Genomic DNA, 20,518 nt, shown 5'->3' with positions numbered 1-20,518 from the left:
TCCTTATACTGTACATTATATTACATGTTTAATTTTTTATTCATTTCCTTATGACTTAATTTTGGATTTCAGTTGTTTCTTTGTTTAACTTGGGTTTCTTTGTTCACCACATTCACATTGACTTCTTGATAATTAATACCATGTTTATCTTGATCATGTTACGTAACGACTTCCGTAGACGCTTTTCTTAAGTGAGTGAGTAGCCCTGTGTTGCTCCGCAAGAATAAGGAGTTCACATTATTAATTCTAGTTTTTATTATATAAATGTATTTTTGATAGAAATCCATGACAGTTATATTTATTTCAACAAATAACTTGTTAGTAAAGAATGTAAATTAACTTTATACTATTACAATAAGAGTGTAAAGGATTGCTATTGTGCGGAGGCTCATTCCGTGGGTTAATGTAAATAGTATTAGCGCGTCCAATTAAGAAAGTTTGTGGCACAACAAAGTCAGAAGCCACAGAGTCAAGACGTGCAAAATTAGTTGTCAAGAAAGTAAAGTATTTGTCTAGCTTATGCAAGGCAAGGCATTACAGTAAATCTCGTACAGTACTGTTGAAGACTCATGAAAGTTATATCTTAGCGTGAAGCTAATGAAAGCTTGACATATGCTGGCATAGTGCCCGGTCAAGTTGGGGGTTTTTCCAGTTATGCTTTGTTTGTCTTATGTTCTCATAATTTCCTAGATCCTAGTTCCTATCCGAATAAATATAGCATTGAAATCAACATCATCTCTGGCTATTATTTCTCCTGTGCAAGATGTTTACAAATGGCGTAGTCGGCAGGATAGGAACCACAGATTAGGATCTAGACAGAGCATGCCCCCAACTTGGACCCCGGATCTCAACGTTTAACCAACCCAAAGCAACGCGGACCAGAACAGAAGTTGGACTCTAGCGACAAGTAAAGTTCACCGCACCGCTGGAAGCCAAGACCCAAGTTACAGATTACTGTTATATTATAATTTTATTTATTAATTTGTACGTGTACTAACATATTTTTTATCCAAAGTAACGATACCAGATATAGATATGGAGGCGTTGCAGAAAGAAATAGAATCTCTTAGAAGTGCGCTCGAATTGATGCGGAAGAGGCTAGGGATGAAGTGAAACGGAAGGAAGCAAATGCATCTAAAGCTGTTTATGTTTCACCTGGTCGAAGGTTAGAGGTATTCCATGGCAAACCTACGAAGTCATCTGAGCCAAATGTACAAGACTGGGTAGCAGACGTGCGTGCACAATTAGAGATGAGATGCTTGACGCCAAAGGGAGCTGTTGCTTTCATTAAAGAGAATCTAGCTGGCTACGCTAGGAAGGAAATAAACGGTAGGGGAAAGGAAGTTGAAGACAACCCTAAACGGATACTAGAAATATTGTTACAAGTGTTTGGCGACGGAGACGATCTTCCACAACTCCAGCAGAAGTTTTTTACCTACAGGCAATCGTCGAACCAAGACCTACTATGCTGTTCGTTAGAGCTGGTAAGCCTTTATGATTCTATTGTCATACGTGATAATGCTTATAAGGCATGCAGAGAGGCATCTTTAAAGAGCAGATTGGCTGAGGCAGTTTTAGATAACAACCTTCAGCGAGAATTACGACGTCTGAATATTGAATCACCTGACTTATCCTACTTTCAACTCAGAGACAGAGCAGTAGCCTGGCTAGGTGATGTGGGAAAAAGCCCAACAGAAGCTACTGTGAAGACAGTATCGGCAGAAACCAACATGTTAGAGTTGCTGAAGAAGCAAAATGCACAGTTGGAAACACAACAAAAGCAAATCGACAGGCTTCACGATCAACTTGTAAAGTGAGATTCAATGCCAACTAGGTGGCAATACACTGCACCACGACAAGAACAGGCTAGGTGGCAACCAAGTATACCAGTACCAGACACGGCGAGATGGCAACAGAATTCACCGAGACAGGATCGCCGCTGCTACATATGCAACGAGAGTGGACACCTTAAGCGAAACTGTCCAAGAAGAACCCGATCAACAACACATAGCCGGCCCACATACAATTCTTTAAACGAGGTGAGCCCCACGCTATGAGTCAAGCGATGGGCTGCTCAACTGACGACTCATTTCTAACCAAATCTGTAGGTCGATGTCCAGAAATTACTGTTTTACTTGGCAATGTTAATCTTCGATGTTTAATAGATACAGGAGCCCAGGTTTCCACAATGACAGAGAGCTTCTACAAGAGACATCTAGCCCACTTAGAGACAGAAGATGTTTCCTCGCATTTGAAGATTTCTGGAGCTCAGGGACTTGAGATTCCATACATTGATTATATAGAGGTGTCTATCCAGGCTATGGGTCACCAATTCGACAACATAGGTTTCTTAGTAGTGAAGGATGTAATTGGTTCTCCCTTTGCTGAGAGGAAAAGGCAAGTTTGTATTAAGAGATATGAAGAAAAGTGGTACATATGCAGTTAGGTGATGCAATATCAGGAATATCTGAAGAAGATAAACATCTAATTCATGCACTAGCTTTGTATGAAGAAGTGGCCGGAGCAGTTCAACCTCCTGACGTTAGCAGACTTGTTCGAATAGCTGGAGACAAGCCTATACTTATACCAGCCAGAACACTGAAAACGGTAAGCTGTACGACATCATCATCTAAGATGGGTGTGTATGAAGCAATTGTAGAAGAAAATAGTTGTTACGAATTGCAAAATGGGTTAACTGTTGCACCGACATTGGTTGAGGTAAATCAACGTGGCCGACTTCCATTACAGATAGCAAATTTTGCAGATACCGATATTTATTTACAGCCCAGAACACCAGTTGCTAAAGTCACTAGTGCACAGCCAGAACCAGATGTTTACTTCGAGTACCAAACTATTAGTGCAGAATTACAAGAAGTTCAAGTAAATGGTAGCAAACCTGTTAGCGAACTGATGTCAAAAATGAATATTAGTAAGGACCTCGATGATAAGCAACATAACCTACTAATGGGATTGGTCAACAAACACCAAGATGTATTTAGCAAAGACGAAGATGACATTGGGTTTTGCAGTGAAGTCAAACATAAGATAATCTTAAATGACCAGAAACCTGTCAAGATACCCCACAGAAGAGTCCCACCGCATCAATGGGATGAGGTTCGTGAATACATCGAGAAATCAATAAGTAAAGGTGTCATTCGACCATCCTCAAGTCCGTATGCCTCACCTATCGTACTTGTTAAAAGAAGGATGGAAAGCTAAGGCTCTGTGTGGACTACCGTTCACTAAACGAGAAGACGCACAAAGATGCATACCCTCTGCCACGGATAGAAGAGGCTCTGGATGCACTGAAGGGGGCCAAATACTTTTGCAGCCTCGACCTTGCTCATGGGTTTCACCAAGTACCAATTGAGGAAGGTGATATCGAGAAAACTGCATTCAGAACTGGAACGGGTGGCTTATACGAGTTCACTCGCATGCCCTTTGGGTTATGCAACGCACCTGCAACCTTCATGCGGCTAATGGATTTAGTGTTCTTACTCGTCGACGGTGTTACTGGCCAGGAATGGTTGACGAAATCCAGAAATACTGCGACACTTGTTCCCGCTGTACCCTCGCAAAAGCAGGAAAGAAAATACGTCCTTTGATGGGTTCACTAATAGCTAAGCGCCCACTGGAAGTGCTCGCAATCGACTTCACCACACTGGAACCTGGCATCTTGAAAATGTCTTAGTAATGACTGACGTCTTTACCAAATACACGCAAGCCATCCCCACAAGGGACCAGAAAGCGACGACAGTTGCCAGAGTTTTAGTTCGAGAATGGTTTGTGAGATTTGGAGTGCCTCACCGGCTCCATAGTGACCAAGGACGTAATTTTGAAGGCAGTGTCATAAAAGAATTGTGTCGACTGTATAATATCACAAAATCAAGAACAACACCTACCATCCTCAGGGAAATGGACAGTGTGAACGTTTCAACCGGACGATGCATGATAGATTACGTACGTTAGAACCTGTAGCCAAGAGAAACTGACCGGATCACTTACCGGAACTACTGTACGCTTATAATGCCACACCCCATTCATCAACTAGTTATTCACCATATTACCTTTTCTTCGGGCGCGAACCAAAACTACCCATCGACCACATTATAGGTAGCGGAGTAGATGCAGGTCAAAGTAGTAGTAGTGTAGAAGAATGGGTTGCTGAACATCACAATAGACTCCGAAGAGCATTTAAAAGCGCTTCAATAGAAACGGAAAAGCAAGCTCTTGCAAGAAGAGACAGAAATGACCGCACAGCAGATGACACAGATCTCCAGGTTGGTGCGAGAGTATTTCTTAAAAATCATCCCTTAGGCCGCAATAAAATCCAGGACTTCTGGTTACCTACACCCTATGTTGTGACCGACCGACCTAATCATCCGGATGGCAATGTATACACCATACAACCATTGACGGAGAGAGGACCAACTAAAACAGTTCACAGGAAAGAATTATTAGACTCGAGAGAACTAGCTAGAGACCTTGGAAATAAAAGTCAGTTAGAGAAACCAAACACGGAACCTTCCCAACGTGAAGACGACATGCATAATGTATCACCTGAAATAGACGAACAAATTACCTCTACGGATGTAGATTCAGGCGGACCATATGAGGTATTATTATATCCTCAAAGTAACAAGACGAATGCTTCTATTGAACCACAGGCTGTAGAACCTATGATTACAGAGCAACCAGTTGATGTAGGAGAACGTGATCCGATGGAACCACAAAATACTGAGGCACAACCTGTTTGCACAGACACACAACATCCTGTTCCTGCCCAACAGCAGAATAATATAAAGCCAATTATTCCTGTTAGTCGAATTGTAAATATAGATAATGAAGGGCAATTAATTCAAAATAAAGAAGTTATTCATAGACTACGTTCAGATTTACAAGGCAGCATTGCTAAGGATAACGATGTTAGTGTCAACAATCAGTCTGATAACGAAACAGAAGACTTAGTGCTTAGGCGTTCATCACGAATCAAAGCAAAAGTAGAAAAACAAACCCTTCCTAACTCCAGTAATCAACAAATTTCAATGAATAATGCAATTTTGGCAGAGTTTAGCAAGACACAGCTTTTATTCGCACAAATGTTAGCAGGACAATTTGAAAACAATTAAAGAAACTCTGATGTTATTGATGTTGCCGAGGACGACAACAGACAAAGCTATGGAGTGTGTGAAAGCAGAATTTTATTTTTTTCTTCATTTTTTTTCTTATTATTTTTATATGACTGTTTCGTATAATTGGATTTTGATAATGTTGCCGAGGACGACAACAAACAAAGCTGTGGAGTATGTAAGGTACGGGTTTTACCCTTATCCTTATACTGTACATTATATTACATGTTGAATTTTTATTCATTTCCTTATGACTTTATTTTGGATTTCAGTTGTTTCTTTGTTTAACTTGGGTTTCTTTGTTCATCACATTCACATTGACTTCTTGATAATTAATACCATGTTTATCTTGATCATGTTACGTAACGACTTCCGTAGACGCTTTTCTTAAGTGAGTGAGTAGCCCTGTGTTGCTACGCAAGAATAAGGAGTTCACATTATTAATTGTAGTTTTTATTATATAAATGTATTTTTGATAGAAATCCATGACAGTTATATTTATTTCAACAAATAACTTGTTAGTAAAGAATGTAAATTAACTTTATACTATTACAATAAGAGTGTAAAGGATTGCTATTGCGCGGAGGCTCATTCCGTGGGTTATTGTAAATAGTATTAGCGCGTCCAATTAAGAAAGTTTGTGGCACAACAAAGTCAGAAGCCACCACAGAGTCAAGACGTGCAAAATTAGTTGTCAAGAAAGTAGAGTATTTGTTTAGCTTATGCAAGGCAAGGCATTACAGTAAATCTCGTACAGTACTGTTGAAGACTCATGAAAGTTACATCTTAGCGTGAAGCTAATGAAAGCTTGACATATGCTGGCATAGTGCCCGGTCAAGTTGGGGGTTTTTCTAGTTATGCTTTGTTTGTCTTATGTTCTCATAATTCCTAGATCCTAGTTCCTATCCGAATAAATATAGCATTGAAATCAACATCATCTCTGGCTATTATTTCTCCTGTGCAAGATGTTTACATATATAAACCACATATCAAAATAGTTTCAATTTTTTTTTAAAGTTTAAATATCAAAATATGTCCGCTATTAATGTTGATACTGTATTTCATCGAAATAAAAGCCTTCAGAATGATTGTCAATTATACTTAAATCAAATATTTGTTTATCTCAGTTGAAGATTGCAAAAAGAATGTCAACATTACATCAAAGTTTTTACGTCTTCATCGATAGTGTTGTTGTACTCAGCCAAACATGTATAAAATTGCCCAATAACGGAAAAGTTATAAATGGCTTTACCTTAACCTTCAACTTCAGTCTTGCTAGCCTAATGCCATGTCGAAAGAATATCCATAGTGTTTACTTATTTATTTATTTATTTTAGAAAACATTACACATTAACGTTTTACAGAAACTCTACACCAAACTCACCTGAAAATCGTGGCCCACTAAGTCTGGCTTCAATTCTGGATAGTTGAGATGAAATTGTGTCAAGTTTAGTAGACAAAAGCGGACAACATCCGGCATCATCTCCGTTGAACACATTGAAAACAGCAGGGCTACACGCTTGCGAAAATGCAAGAGAAAGGCAGCAGCAGAAAGCGAGTACAGACGTCAGTCCCATCATTTAGCGTTCAATCAAAGATGTAAAAAGGAAATATTCGTAGATGATGCCTCTTGAAGCAATTTATTGCGAATTATATAGTGTAAGAGATCTCGTAGCTGATTGGTTAAAAACAATCAACGTGTGTTAACGAATCACAGAACAGAACGGTGACTAATAATCATAATCTGTCTAAAACGACCCTAGTATTGTTTAAACAAAATGAGTACCAAAAATAGCGAAACAGTAGTTTGCCTGGGAAAATGTAATAATAATAACAAAAACAAAAATGATAATAATAATGATAGTCTAGTAGAGTATCAGCCCGAGTGTCAATGAATGTCCTAATATTCAAATAATTATAATATTTCTATTTTTTTTATTGCAGCTCTTGCTCTCATTGCCGTGCGTGGCTTATTATTAGTAAATAATTATTCGAACTCTTTGTCAAATTCAACTGAATTTTATTTAACAACAAAACACAAATATCAAGTAACATGACAATGCTGGAACTCAAGAGGGCGACATTGCATTATTAGAGTATTAAAATAGATCACAGTTCTCCATATCGAACTGGCGCCACTTTAGTAGTGCCTGAATACATAATTACATTATGAATATGCCTAAGTATTACAGTTTGTGCACTTATAACTGTGTTGCCTACATTCCATTATTTTCTATCTCCCCCAGTCTTTGACAAGATATGTGACAAAGACTCACAAAGTCATATTATAGTCCTTATGCCAGACAGGCGGTTTTCGAACACGGTCGGAACGTCTAAAGTTAGTAGGTGGGATGGTGCGAGGCGGTGGCGAATGCGGTGACAATGGTGGTATTGTCGCTGGTAGTGTCTGCATCACTGGAGGACGTACTACAGTAAGTGCTGGCGCTGCTTGAGCGATGGGACTGATGTCTGCGCCGTTAGGTGGGTCATGCTGCTGGTGTATACGTCGATGGTAGGTTGCTATTGTGGAGTGGACGGCTTAGGTGGTGTTGGTGGTTGGGTCGAACGTTCCCCGGGTGTCGGGCGAGTGAAAACATGATGGCGCAATCCACTGTCGATGGTGAGGCGGCGTGGTGGCGGAACCACGGGCTCGTATTTGCGGAGGAATTTTCTGTTATGCAATGTAACCCTGCCAGAACCATCAACATTCACAGCGTATTGGTCAAACTGACGTACCTTAATTATGGATCCAGTCTTATCCCACTTTCTGGGGTTGGGGCCAATTTGATTTTGGATACGAACCATGTCGCCGACTACAAGTGGTGGTAAACGCTTAGTGTGTTCTGACCAATGTTCTGTGGCGCGCATGTGTCTGTTGCGGAGGGCTTCCTCTCTTTTTTTCGAGCGTGTTGCTCCATGTAGCATGGGGCTTGTATTTACCAGGCAAGACTGGGACGAAATCTCTAATCGGTCGTCCAAAAACGCAGAGGGCAGGGGAAAGTTTAGTGTCCGTATCAGGTGTGTTGCGGTACTGTAACATGGCCCGTTGGAAGGCATTGGTATCGAGTTCGCCATTTGGTCCCGTGTTGTTTGTAATAAGTCTTTTGGCAGACTTCACGCCAATCTCTGCTCGGCAATTGGAATGTGGGAACGCTACTGAAGAGAGGCGGTGGTGTACGCCCCAGTCCTTCAGGAATGCACGAGTGGCAGTAGATGTGAATTCTGGGCCGCCATCGGATGAAAGCTCGTCACATATGCCATATGTTACAAAAACACGGCGCAGGCTGGTGATGAGACCATTGGCGCCCTCCGATGGTTTCTCTACAATTGGCCAGTTAGATTATCGATCGACAACAACTAGGTAAGTGACGCCTTTATAGTGAAAGTAGTCTGCACATATGCATTGAAATGGGCAAGCAGGAGGCAACGGAGGATATGGCGGAGCGCTGGGTTGTGATGGCGCCATACGATTGCAGTGATTGCATCTGGTTCGAAGGGCAGTGATGGCAGGGGTGATACCAGGCCAGAATACAGATGTTTCTGCTCTTGCTACCATTGATGATACACCTTGGTGAGCTGCATGGAGTGCATTTAGTACGTCCTGTCGGAGGGAAGGCCTGGTGGTATCACGATACGTCCTTTGTAGAGTATTACGTCATCCACTGTGTACATGTCATGCCGGAATTGGTGGTACTCTCGAAGTGAAGGTGGAAGTTCTTTTCGCAAATCAGGTATGCCAGATTCAATAATAGATACGAGCATATGCATGTGCTGGTCACTACTTGTTGCGACCTTCACTCGGTCCCAAGTAATACACTGTGGGCCTAGTGTGCTTAGATTAGTGGTGGCATCGATTCGTATCATGTCGTCGAGGTCCTCGCCAGTATTTCCTGTGGGGTAGTCCTTAGCACGAATGCCGGCTAGGAGCGAGTGGCCGATGTCGAAGTGTGGCGAGGAATTGTGATGAGTGCAATCATCAGAGATGGTGAGGACGTCTTGGAGGATCTTCTGAGGGGATAGCGATCGCCAGTGGAGTATCGGGATACAGTGTCAGCAGCACGATGTTTGACACCGGGTATGTGAATGATGCGGAACCGGTATCGGAGCGTCTTCTCCTTGAGGTTCCTCAGTCTGGCGTTTGGGATGTCCTCCAGGGTTCTATCACCGAGTATCTTGAGTAGGGGTTTGTGGTCCACAGCGATTGTCAGATCATTGCAGCCAAGAACGAAGTATCTTGCTTTGTCCAATGCATCGGCAACTGCCAGAGCCTCACCTTCAATTGGTGCATATCTTGATTCAGCCGGATGAGTGAAGCGGCTGCCTACCAAGGTAACTTTCCAACCGGTGCGACAACAAAAAGGCTCAGTACGGAGGCAATCACAGTGTTTCTGGAACAACCAGAATCCGATGCCCCTTTTTGACCAGTCAGTGGCGAGGCATGTGGGCTTGGTCTTGTCGAATATGTCATTAAGCTGTTCATCCCATCGAAATGGTGTTCCTGGCTTCAGTAATTGACAGGAAAGGAAGCATCCGCTTTGCCATCGAGAAGGCATATACTGTACACTGTGGGAGCCGTTCAACGCATCGAAAACAGTTTTCTTCTTGCCATGCGGAACAGCTCGGGCCTGATGAAACGGCGACCGTGTGTGGTGGGTTTCACGTGTAGCGTGTGCATTAAGTGGCTGAAAGTCAACTGTTCTCCGTGGCTTGCCGTTTTTCTTAGCGCATACTACCATTGGGTCTTGGGTCTCTTGCCAGTGGATGGAGACGGGAATGGAAGTGTGGTGGGCGACTGGTTCAGCCTTTGGGTCAACCATAAGTTTCATTGCAGGTCCTTTCATCATTGGCAGGGGTTGGTATTCACATGTGTTAAACGTACTAGACTTGTAGTAGTCAATTAGGGACTGCTGTAAACGGGCACGGTTCTCGTCTGTTGCAGGGACAGGTAGAGTGGTTGGTAGTGTGGGTGGCAGCTGGTGTTTGGGGCAGCCGCATGTATTGGTCGAGTCATGGTTATCTCCTCTGTCGTAGTTCGGGTCCGGGCCATCACCGATGGTGTCAGCTGCCATGTCGTGCGGTGGTGTGTCTCGCCAACTGTTGGGAATGTCGGCGTGATAAGTCCAAGGGTGATACAGGCTTCCTTGCTAAGGAACAGCTTTTCTGAGCTGTCGGTAACACAGGTGACTTGATGGGTCTCGACTTCGTTACCGATTTTGTCCTTTCCAGAATACCTCAGCTCAAGATGGTTGCACCAAGGATGTTTATACCCTTGTTGTTAGCGGTTTCCATTTTCATTGTGACAGGTATGAGGTCGTTGCGTTTCAGGCCAAGGCGATGTAGGACTTTTATGCCTGCAAGGCAGCTTTGGCATCCGGTGTCAGACATGGCTGAGGCGTTAATGGTTCGGGGTGTGGCGTTGAGCCTACATCCGAGTGAGATGTAATCTGCTTCCTGTACTTTTACAGTCAGACGTATGAAGGGCTGCGGCTTTGAGGGCCGTTTAATACAGGTTTTGGAGAGGTGGTTGTATAAATGATGGTCGAGAGCGAGCAGGTTGCCTGTTTGCCAGTTTGTCGTGACAGCGCAGAGGGCGTCAAATATTGCTCCTTCGTGTTGGAAAGTGGATTTTCTTGTGGCCTTAAGTGGATTGTTCTTGCTTCGGCAGACAGACCCAAAATGGTTTGCACGGTTGCAATGGCTACAAATGTGGCTGTAGGGTGGGCATGCCGTTTTCCTGATTCGAGTAGGTGAATGTTGTCCGTGTCCTTTTTGGCCGCAGTATGTACAGGCTTCTGATTTATCCACATATCGTGGTCCTCAATGCCGCGAGTGAGCACGTCACGTAAGATTGATTCGGTGTAATTCACGTCTGCACTGCAGCCTGGGCACTTCATAATAAACTTGCAGACGCCGGCTTGACCCCGAAGACGGGCGCCGAAAGATCGTACGGTTTCATCTCTGTCCTGTCGCATGTTGTGTAATGCAATCCTGGCAACCATAGTGTTCTCTTCCCTGACTGACGGCTAGCTTCTTGATGGCGGCGAGTACGTCCAATTCGGGTTTGCCTGATAAGCTACCTCCAGCCGATCGGGTTAGGTCTTTGCGGAGAGTGTCATCACAGCATTCTAATAATTGGATAACCTTGTCTTGGCCTGTAATTTTGGTGGATTCCACATATTCGGACCAACGTGATTGGAAGTAAGACCATTCCTCACTAGTCCCGGCTGAGGATATACAAGACCTTTTTACCTTCTCAGCCGGCCTTGGCGGTATGGATACTATTGGTGGGCCTAGCGTGAATGGTGCAATGGGCTGTGATAAGAGCTGCTACAACGGCCTCTCCGAGATCAGGAGTTTCGTAGGCACAGCCCGCTATCGGCCAGTCAACAACAGGCATACTGATGAATGGTAATAATGTACAGTGTAGCGTTCACGTTAGTATGTAGGCTGAAGTGTGCTCGTCGCGAGTTCCAGCATAAAGTATTCGAACTCTTTGTCAAATTCAACTGAATTTTATTTAACAAAACACAAATATCAAGTAACATGACAATGCTGGAACTCAAGAGGGCGACATTGTATTATTAGAGTATTAAAATAGATCACAGTTCTCCGTATTGAGCTGGTGCCACCTTAGTAGTGCCTGAATATATAATTACATTATGAATACGCCTAAGTATTACAGTTTGTGCAGTTATAACTGTGTTGCCTACATTCCGTTATTGTCTAATTAGCAAGAGTGGCGATGGATGTGATGTGGCCAGAGGCTGGGTAGTTGTTAATACTGACAATCTTTGCAGAGTGCTCCGTCACCTCGCTTTCTTTGTTCCTCCACGGACAGTGCCATCATTTGGGAAGCACATATAAAGTTTAATGATCTTGAAATCAACTTTACGATATGGAAAATATATCGACCTGATGACACTTAATTTACTTGTTATCTAAGGACGTATTATGCATACAGGCCAACTGCTCTCTGAAATGACTGCTCCGACATGTCATTACTATAGCTTTTAAAATACCTTTCAAATATTAGCTGAAATGTCACTTGATCTATATCTTCCTAGGGACGGTTTTTGATAAATGTATCGTTTTTATTACTGTGATAGTTACAGATTTAAGGTTGCATTTTTTAGTGTCTAGTCTGGATTCCATGCCCTAAATTTGGGTTACTCACTTTATATTGCGCTTAGTGCACGCCGTACCACATGAAACTTCAGAGAAACTTCACAGATTAATGCGAATAAACAGTAAGTTCTATTTGCTTTATTTTTAGGTAACCCTGGTAAAGTCAGTGTGATAGCAATTTCCATCCAAACAAGTGTTTATTGCGCATGACCAAACCACTCGGCGGCTCAGTAAAAATTGCTGGAGATTTTCTGCACCGATATGTGATTAAACTGATTTCAATTAATTCGGGATCCATTTACAATTGCATAGACCTATCGACTTAACCAACGACTGAACTACACGATGTTTACAAAAATTAATTTTTAAATTAGAGAATCGAGTTTGATATCCGTCAAAAATATCTTGGTCGGAATATTTAGAGCTCAACATACAGTATGATAAATATATATAAACTTCTTATATGTAGCGTAGTATATACACTGTGTTGTAAGTGGATTATTGATTAAAATTAGTGTTGTTTTTGTAGTACATGCCTTATCTGTGTATTAACACAAAATCAGTCTAACATTTACGATTGGTGTAGAACCACACCCTCTTCCTATCAAGGCACCCTTCCTTTCGTTGTTCAAATAGTTTTCAATAGAAATTGATAAAATGTGCTTATAAGCTTTTGAGGAATTAACGATATTAATTTTATATGCTACGGACAAAATAGTGGGTGGGGAGTATGTATATGCACGTTTAGCACCATTGGTGGAGATGTGCGCTTTATAAATCTTTATTATTATTATTATTATTATTATTATTATTATTATTATTATTATTATTATTATTATTATTATTATCATTATTATTATTATTATTATTATTATTATTATTATTATTATTATTATTATTATTATTATTATTATTATACAGATTCTAATAATTCATTTTTCTTACCGAAGTTTGCATGCCAGGAGACAGGACATGATTGTAGACATGACACTAACACTTTTGTATATTTACCGGTATCGTTTAATACACAAGGAAATAACGAAAACTAAACTTGAACTACAATTAAAATGAATAATTATTTAATGTGCATCACAATTCTCACAGACCCAGTTTTATTTTGAGAGCAGCGAGTGCAGTGTAAAAATAATGCTAAACACATTGATTGACTCCCCGGGAGAAAAAGAAACCCTTACAATAAAGTTTTCTAGGGTAGAGGCGTATACTTTGTTGAATTATTTAACCTCTTTAAGTTGTTGAGGCTTAACTGCCTACAATGTGACGCTGCGATTTTCAAAAATTGAAAAATCGTGTTCGATTGTAGCAAAAATCGTGAATATGTGATAAAATGCATTATCGTATCACTAATTTTTATTTTAATTTTATTACTACAACTACAATAAGCCTAGCTTCAAAATAACAATATTTCATTCAAATTTAAATTTGGATAACTTTTGAAAGATAAATGAAATTTTTTTCTTCATCCTTAAAATGGATATCGGTTTAGGCACACTGTAATCATGGAATTATTTTTTCTGCGTATTTTCATAATTTGACTCTTAGCCATTGGATCTATTTTCTTGTATACTTTCATATAGGATTCAAATCGACACCGTAATCCTCACCCTAATTTCTATGGCACTGGAATCTGGAACAATATAGGGGCCTACAACTTTGATTGTTTTAATTACATTTATTTTGATTTCATCATAAATGTACCGTTTTGCATTGTAAATTATTGTTACTCTTTTATTTTATTTTTATAACTCGTTCTTAGGTTAACTACAAAAAATATAAAGAATATAATGTCCCGCCTCATGTATGGCAACACATGCCAAATCTCCTATTAAGGGGACAATTTTAGGTTTTTGGTTCTGGTTCTGATGGGTAAAGCTGTTATCTTAAGGACTCCAATAGTGTAGGAGTATAACATTGTAGTGTCGTCTTAAAAGGTGTGCGTACACTTCTTTAGTTCCGAAAGATTACCCTTATTAGGGGTTATACTGTAGCCGCTCAGGGGCTTATCCAGAACTTTTTCAATATATGCATTGAAATTTTAAAATTTTGTAGCAAAATAGAGCGGGGGAAAAACATTCCCCCTTCACCCTAGTGAATCCACACCTGCCGCTTAATAAAATTATTGTCTGAACAATCTCCCGACCGGATAGTGTTAATGCATTAGATATTAATAACTGCTCCCTTTGTCTTTTTGACAAGATTTTCCTATAAACATTCAATTTTCTGTACACTTCAGAAACATTAAAAAAACCAAATTATTATATAAGCCTTTCCTCAATACAAATTTACTGGTACTTTTCCTATAAATATTAGCATAAAATCTTTCTGTTTATGGACACAATGTTCGTCTGCCAGTTAAATATGGCTGAAAGTGTAATTTGGTGGAGATTAACCCTGTAAAACCATAATTCATTTCATAATTCACTTTATTGCAATCGTATTGGATAATACAAAATATTCAGAGGAGGGAAAAAAAGCACACAAACAGGCACAATAATAAAAGCAGTCATAGGAAAAAAAAATCAGTCGATTAAAATTAAGTCGGTGGAGGTTCATGATGGGTCATGTGTCATCTTAAGTACTGCTATATAATATTCTTTGACTGTACCACTAGCGGATCTGAGGGGGAGGGGAGTGGGGGTCAGGGGTACTAACCCAACCCCAGGGAAAAATTATAAACCTACCATTTACCTGAAATTGTTTTTGTTACAATGTTAAATTAGAAGTGGGGAAACCTCATTTCCCGCCATCTAGGAATCAAAATTTTCCCGGGGGAGAACCCCCACTTTCCCTTTTGGTTTATCGATTCATGGAAAAATGAATACGTATTCAACTACTCATTTTTCATGTATGTATACACACATAATAGGCCTATTTACTGTAATAAGTATGAGAAATTTTACCTGACCGTTTGCAAGAGGGTGATTTTGAAGAACATAAAAGTCATTAAAAGACACAGAAGTCGGGAAAGCATTTCCTGACATCTAGGACTCAAAATTTTCCCGGGGGAAGACTCCCCCCCCCTTTATTTTCGAGTTTTTAAAAAGCATTTTAACCCCCCCCCCCTAAATTTTAAATCCAAATTCGCCCCTGTGTACCAAAGTCATAAAAAAAAACAAGCACAAAAAGCAAAAAGCAAAACAAAAAAACAAAAAAAAAAACACCACCACACATTTCCTGATAACCGAATCAGTAGGCTAAACATAGTAGGCCTACCTGTACAATGGCCAGTAGGCCTACACAGTTTCGTGCAAGATTTACTTTTGAAATTTTAAACCTTATTCAGATTGTATTGTATTTTGATAATAGTCATATTGATCTATATTATGAAAACCTACTTATGAATATTAGAACATGCGGTACATAAATGGTAAATTTAGAATGATCGTCGGCGGCGCGAGACGTCAAAACTAACCACCTTTCCATTGAGAGGGCGCTATAAAAATTATTAGTGCGTTTTTCTTTAGAGATATTTTTCGGACCTACTTTTAGACTTCGTATTGATTTTGTCCTTTTAGCGATGCTTGACTATTACATATACTTATATAATTTTTGTATTTTTTCAAAAGCAGTTTAATGATTATTATTCAATTTTTTCACGATTGTTATTGTTTCAGAAATTTTAATTACAAATAATTTCAACATAATGTTAGCGTGTTTTAGGACAGTAAAGACATGGTGTTAGATATTGAAAATCTTCTTTTTGCAATTCTCAGAAGTAAAAAGTCAAGTGTACCGAAAATATATTTATCAATTTCGTAATTTAATACAGTTATTCATAATAAACATTGAAATGTACGGTATGCAAATTTTATAGGAAAATATATCAATATGAAAATACTACATTTTTTCTTAATTATCATTAATCATCATTTAATATATTATATTTTGATGTATTTTTAATGTATTATTATAAAAAATACATCAAAATATAATATATTAAATGATGATTATATATTATATTATATTTTGATGTATTTTTTATGTATTATTATAAACATGGTCAGAAAATGTATGGTAAATATAAATAGAAAACAGATTATGACAAACTAATATTGACTACCCGGTACTTTTTTTTCTATCTCCATTCAATTTAAGCAATAATAAACTTGCAGTCAAAATATATCACAACAAACGATAAAAAGAAACGTGTCTCGAACCTAGTTGACTAATAAATGTTAATAAATTAATGTTACAATAGGCCCAGTGCCTGTCAAGTTAGATAAATTTGCAGGCGAAACTTCTAAAATTTAGATACCCTAGGGGCAGGGGCATGCCCCTCCCAGTTTTTTCACTAAATACCCGAAAATGGAATATTTGCCACTTTACCAGGGTTATTACAACGGAAAATCTGTTAATAAATTTCTTGAGAATGCATATTTCTGCCGTCTCCAAACCTATCAAACTGGCAGTTTGTTCTTTGACAACCCTATGATGCAGCTAGTTTGATCTTATTTGGGCAGTGGCGTAGAAAAGTATTTTTCATTGGGGGGGGGGGATGATTGGCGTGTTAGCCAGTGTCGTAACAGGCGCGGGAGGGGGGCATGGGGAAAACTGCCCCTCCCCTGACGGTTTTTACCGGGCTGACCAAGCCGTCGTACAGAGCTGGGTAATAAGAGAAAAGAAAGAGGGGAGAGGGAGGGGAAGAGAAAGAAGAGGAAATGAAAAGGAAAGAAAAAGAAAAAGAGAAGAGGAAAATAAAGACAAGAATAAAAAGGAAGATATCATAATGACCAGACTCACAACACCCTGCAACCCCTTCTCCACTTCAAAAACTCTCATAACTCCTTTGATCTATGCTGCCCGATGGCGTAACCACTGGGGGACAAAGGGAAAATATCTATCTTTGAAAAATCCTCCCCAGCCCTTTATAAATGCCCTTTTCATCCCATGAAAGTGCTTCGCGCGCATTTCTTGTTAACATGGGCCAATTTCCTCTAAAAAATTGCACAAGGGAGTTTTCATCAATTCCGACGAAATTAGAATTAAAAACACAAAAATATTGCGTGCATTTTTTAGGGCTTCTTTAGGTTTATCCTTTTAAGTTATTTAAACACATAATAGTCCCAAACTCAAGAAAGACAAATTTAAGATAGATCGTTTTAACCTAAAAGAAGGGCCTCAATGTGTATTGATGGTGAAAGAATATGTTTGTAATAAATAAAACCATGATGAAAAGGCTTATATTTAGTTTGTATAAATAAGATAAGCCCTATGTCGTATTGTTTTCTATACGGGGATTGGGGTGGGGTGGGTATGGTAAATTACTAACCGGGAAAATAAATACCCACTCTGACCCAAGACCCCTGTACGCGCCTGGTGTTAGCGCCAATGTGGCCCTTGTGCGGACAGAGGATGTGCCCCCCTCTGAAGCTGGAAAAATTATTTGCAAAATAAATTGATACAATCTGCTAGACCTAATCAATAAATTCCTCATCAACCGATATAAACTTAAACATTCTTGGAATTGACATAACATTACTGATGTCGTACACACCCTTCAGTGTGAAATGTGGTTCTCTTTGCAAGCACATCTAACATCTAAGGAAAGAAGAGCATAGATTGGTACCAGATAAAATAATTTTTTTATCAACATTAATACATTATGCTAATTTTCATCTTTGTAAGTGCATAAGACAGTGCAAATTATTACTGTGACAGTCATTTGAAGTGTATAAAGCTCCATTTTATAGGCCTACATAGTCAAAATATTGGAGGGGGGGGATGATACAATGGACCATCCCCCCTTGTCAAATATTGGGGGATATACCCCCATCCCCCCGGGATCCAAGCATATGTATTTAGGTACGAGTTTGTCAAAAGTCATGTATGCGAGATCACCAATCGTGTGTACGATTTCGCCTAAATTTTACTACGAGTTCGCCAAAATGTGTACGAGTTGGCATGTGTACGAGTTAGCCGACACCCAACACTCTCCCGCTCTGGGAGACTATTTTTATTATAAAAAGGATCGGAACAATAAATACTGTAATCACAGTACAATAGTCTAAATCGTGACCTAGCATAATTACGCTTTTTGGCATAATTTATACCTGCTTAGCATCTAGCATGTGCTGGCATAATTTTGGCAAATTTAGCATAATTTTGTCCTAAGAAGTAAAATATCTGAAACTGGTCTCACAAAAAAAAAAAAAAAAAAAAAAAAAAAAAAAAAAAAAAGATCATAGTTGAAACCCAACAAAATTTGATACCAGGTCAAATAAAATTATTTCATCCAAAAATCCTTTGCTCTTGTGAATATCCATTATTAGGCCTACCCCATCACATTGGACAGAGACAGCAAAGCGCATTTCCGAGCAGCATAAAATAGAAACTTTCCAGTGGAAGGCCACTGATCCCCTCCAAATTACTCTACCACATCATCATGTCTTTTTTTTTCTGTTTGCCAATTCCTTTGTCCTACACCTCGACCACAGAACCTGTTAATCCTCTGTCAAGTACCGTACGTGCCTTAACATTTTTTAAATGAACTGTATAAATGGGAAGGGCGAGTATGATGTTATGCCATGAAACAACTGTTATTAAACGTTTGTGGAATCTTGAGGAATTTGTTGATGCTTTATTTTGACTATGATGGTACTATAGGCCCTATATATTATGTGTAGCTGTGTAGTCTTAAAATAAGACGCTGCTTCTAGATTTAACTGTTTGAACGCACGTGTATTCTTCACAATGACTGTGGCTTTGTACAGGACGTATCCTACCTGTGGGTGGGTGTGTGTGTGTATGTGTGTTGGTGTGTGAGTGTGGGTGTGTGCGTGGGTTTGTGTGTGGTTCACTGAAAACCAATAGTAAAAATCATATGAAAATTAAAAACAAATAATTAGCTCGATGATATTTTTAAAATTTAAACGCAACATTATAATTAACTCAAAGAATATTTACCAACTGTTTATCTCCTAGTTCCCGAACAACTCCTTACCAATCATAGCCCTAGCCTTATTTTGTTTTGTTCTGCATGGTTAACAATACAGGCTAGTTTGCTACAATAAGAGTGTCATTTTCGGCCATCCAGAGGTACTGTTTCTTAAAATTTTCTCATTCTCACCATGGTGGTGCTTAGATGAATGTAGAGTCACGAATACTATCACCCTAACTCTACCTTTCAAAAAGCTCCTTGCATTTGCCCTGATCTGGCCACATTTATAGTGGGCTTATTTTGATGTCATCAATCCTTCCATCACTCATTCCACCGCCTATGTCATCATCATTCTGATAATAACCATCGCTATAAATTAACTCCTAAGAATGCAGGAAAGTTCATCCCCGCTAGAACACACCCATATGTTGACAATGTAAATAAAATTACAGTAGAACCTCTATCATGGGGGGGGGGGGGCACCTTCAGGACCAAAAAAGTGTCACCTAAGTATGGATGTCCCCTACCATAGTTTGTACATTTTAATTATTTTTTTTTTATGTGATGCCGAATAAATTTGAATTGAATTTGAATTTGTAATTAAAACAATAAAGTTCTATTGTTTCATATTCCAAGTGACTGCTATGACAGATATGCCATAATCATACATTTTCTTCAGCCTCATCATGGTTGGGGCTGAGGTGGTACATCGTTCCATTTGTGAAAAATCGATCCTGGATTCGCCATCCATGAAATTGTTTATATAGGGTATACAACACACACAGTGAGCTTATCTATCCCTATCATTTTAAGAATAGAGGAAAAATTGTGTTAAATTATATTGTTATTTTGAGTAAAATGAGGACGGAATCACAGGTGGCACCAGTGGATTCCGATTGGCTCCAGACATCCCCCACCTCATCCCGGTCACGAAAAAAAACCAAATTCTTAGGGGAGAAAAAATAACTTTTTACATGATGTGAGACTACTTGAAATGCCCGGGTGTCGCTAATTTGTCAGAGTTTCGGAAAATTCAGCCTACCCCACACTTCCGACCTCTATGTGTTTCAGGAGCCTTGAAATGGGGATGGTGTAGTAGTAGGAAGGGAAGTGAATTTAAATTGGGGTTTGTTGATTAGGTAGGAGCGCCCAAGGCCCCTGTCGGGATGAGCTGCCCCCCACTTCCCCGTTCATCGGGGAGAAAAAAGAACCATAATTTGTCACTTGGGGAGAAAAAAATGTATATGTATTTTTTACATATTGGTAAACTCTAAAATCGATTAAATAAGCTTTTGAAAGCCCCAAATTGTCATATTTTCGGGGCCCCTGGAACATTTCCGAGAGGAATTGATTGACCCCCGATTGTGGG

The 20,518-nt window shown here is 39.6% G+C and overlaps 2 protein-coding genes across 2 annotated transcripts in view; one reads left to right on the top strand and one right to left on the bottom strand.

Moving 5' to 3' along the window:
- The window catches only part of LOC117113835, a 9,378-nt gene extending 2,672 nt beyond the window's left edge, over nt 1-6,706 (bottom strand). The window contains exon 1 of the mRNA XM_033257282.1: nt 6,514-6,706. Within this exon, the coding sequence (XP_033113173.1) occupies nt 6,514-6,706 (193 nt within the window). The remainder of the gene's footprint in view (nt 1-6,513) is intronic.
- Nucleotides 3,491-5,539, top strand: LOC117113863. The gene is made up of 2 exons (XM_033257316.1): nt 3,491-3,584; nt 4,448-5,539. Exon 2 carries the CDS (start codon nt 4,545-4,547, stop codon nt 5,127-5,129), a length of 585 nt encoding a protein of 194 aa, XP_033113207.1. The 5' UTR covers nt 3,491-3,584; nt 4,448-4,544; the 3' UTR covers nt 5,130-5,539.
- Nucleotides 6,707-20,518: the final 13,812 nt, after the last annotated feature.

Source organism: Anneissia japonica, unplaced genomic scaffold (assembly GCF_011630105.1).
Source record: "Anneissia japonica isolate Jap-2015-1 unplaced genomic scaffold, ASM1163010v1 scaffold694_len1028156_cov167, whole genome shotgun sequence".
NCBI lineage: Eukaryota > Metazoa > Echinodermata > Crinoidea > Comatulida > Comatulidae > Anneissia > Anneissia japonica.
This window is presented reverse-complemented; position numbering and strand designations above follow the sequence as displayed.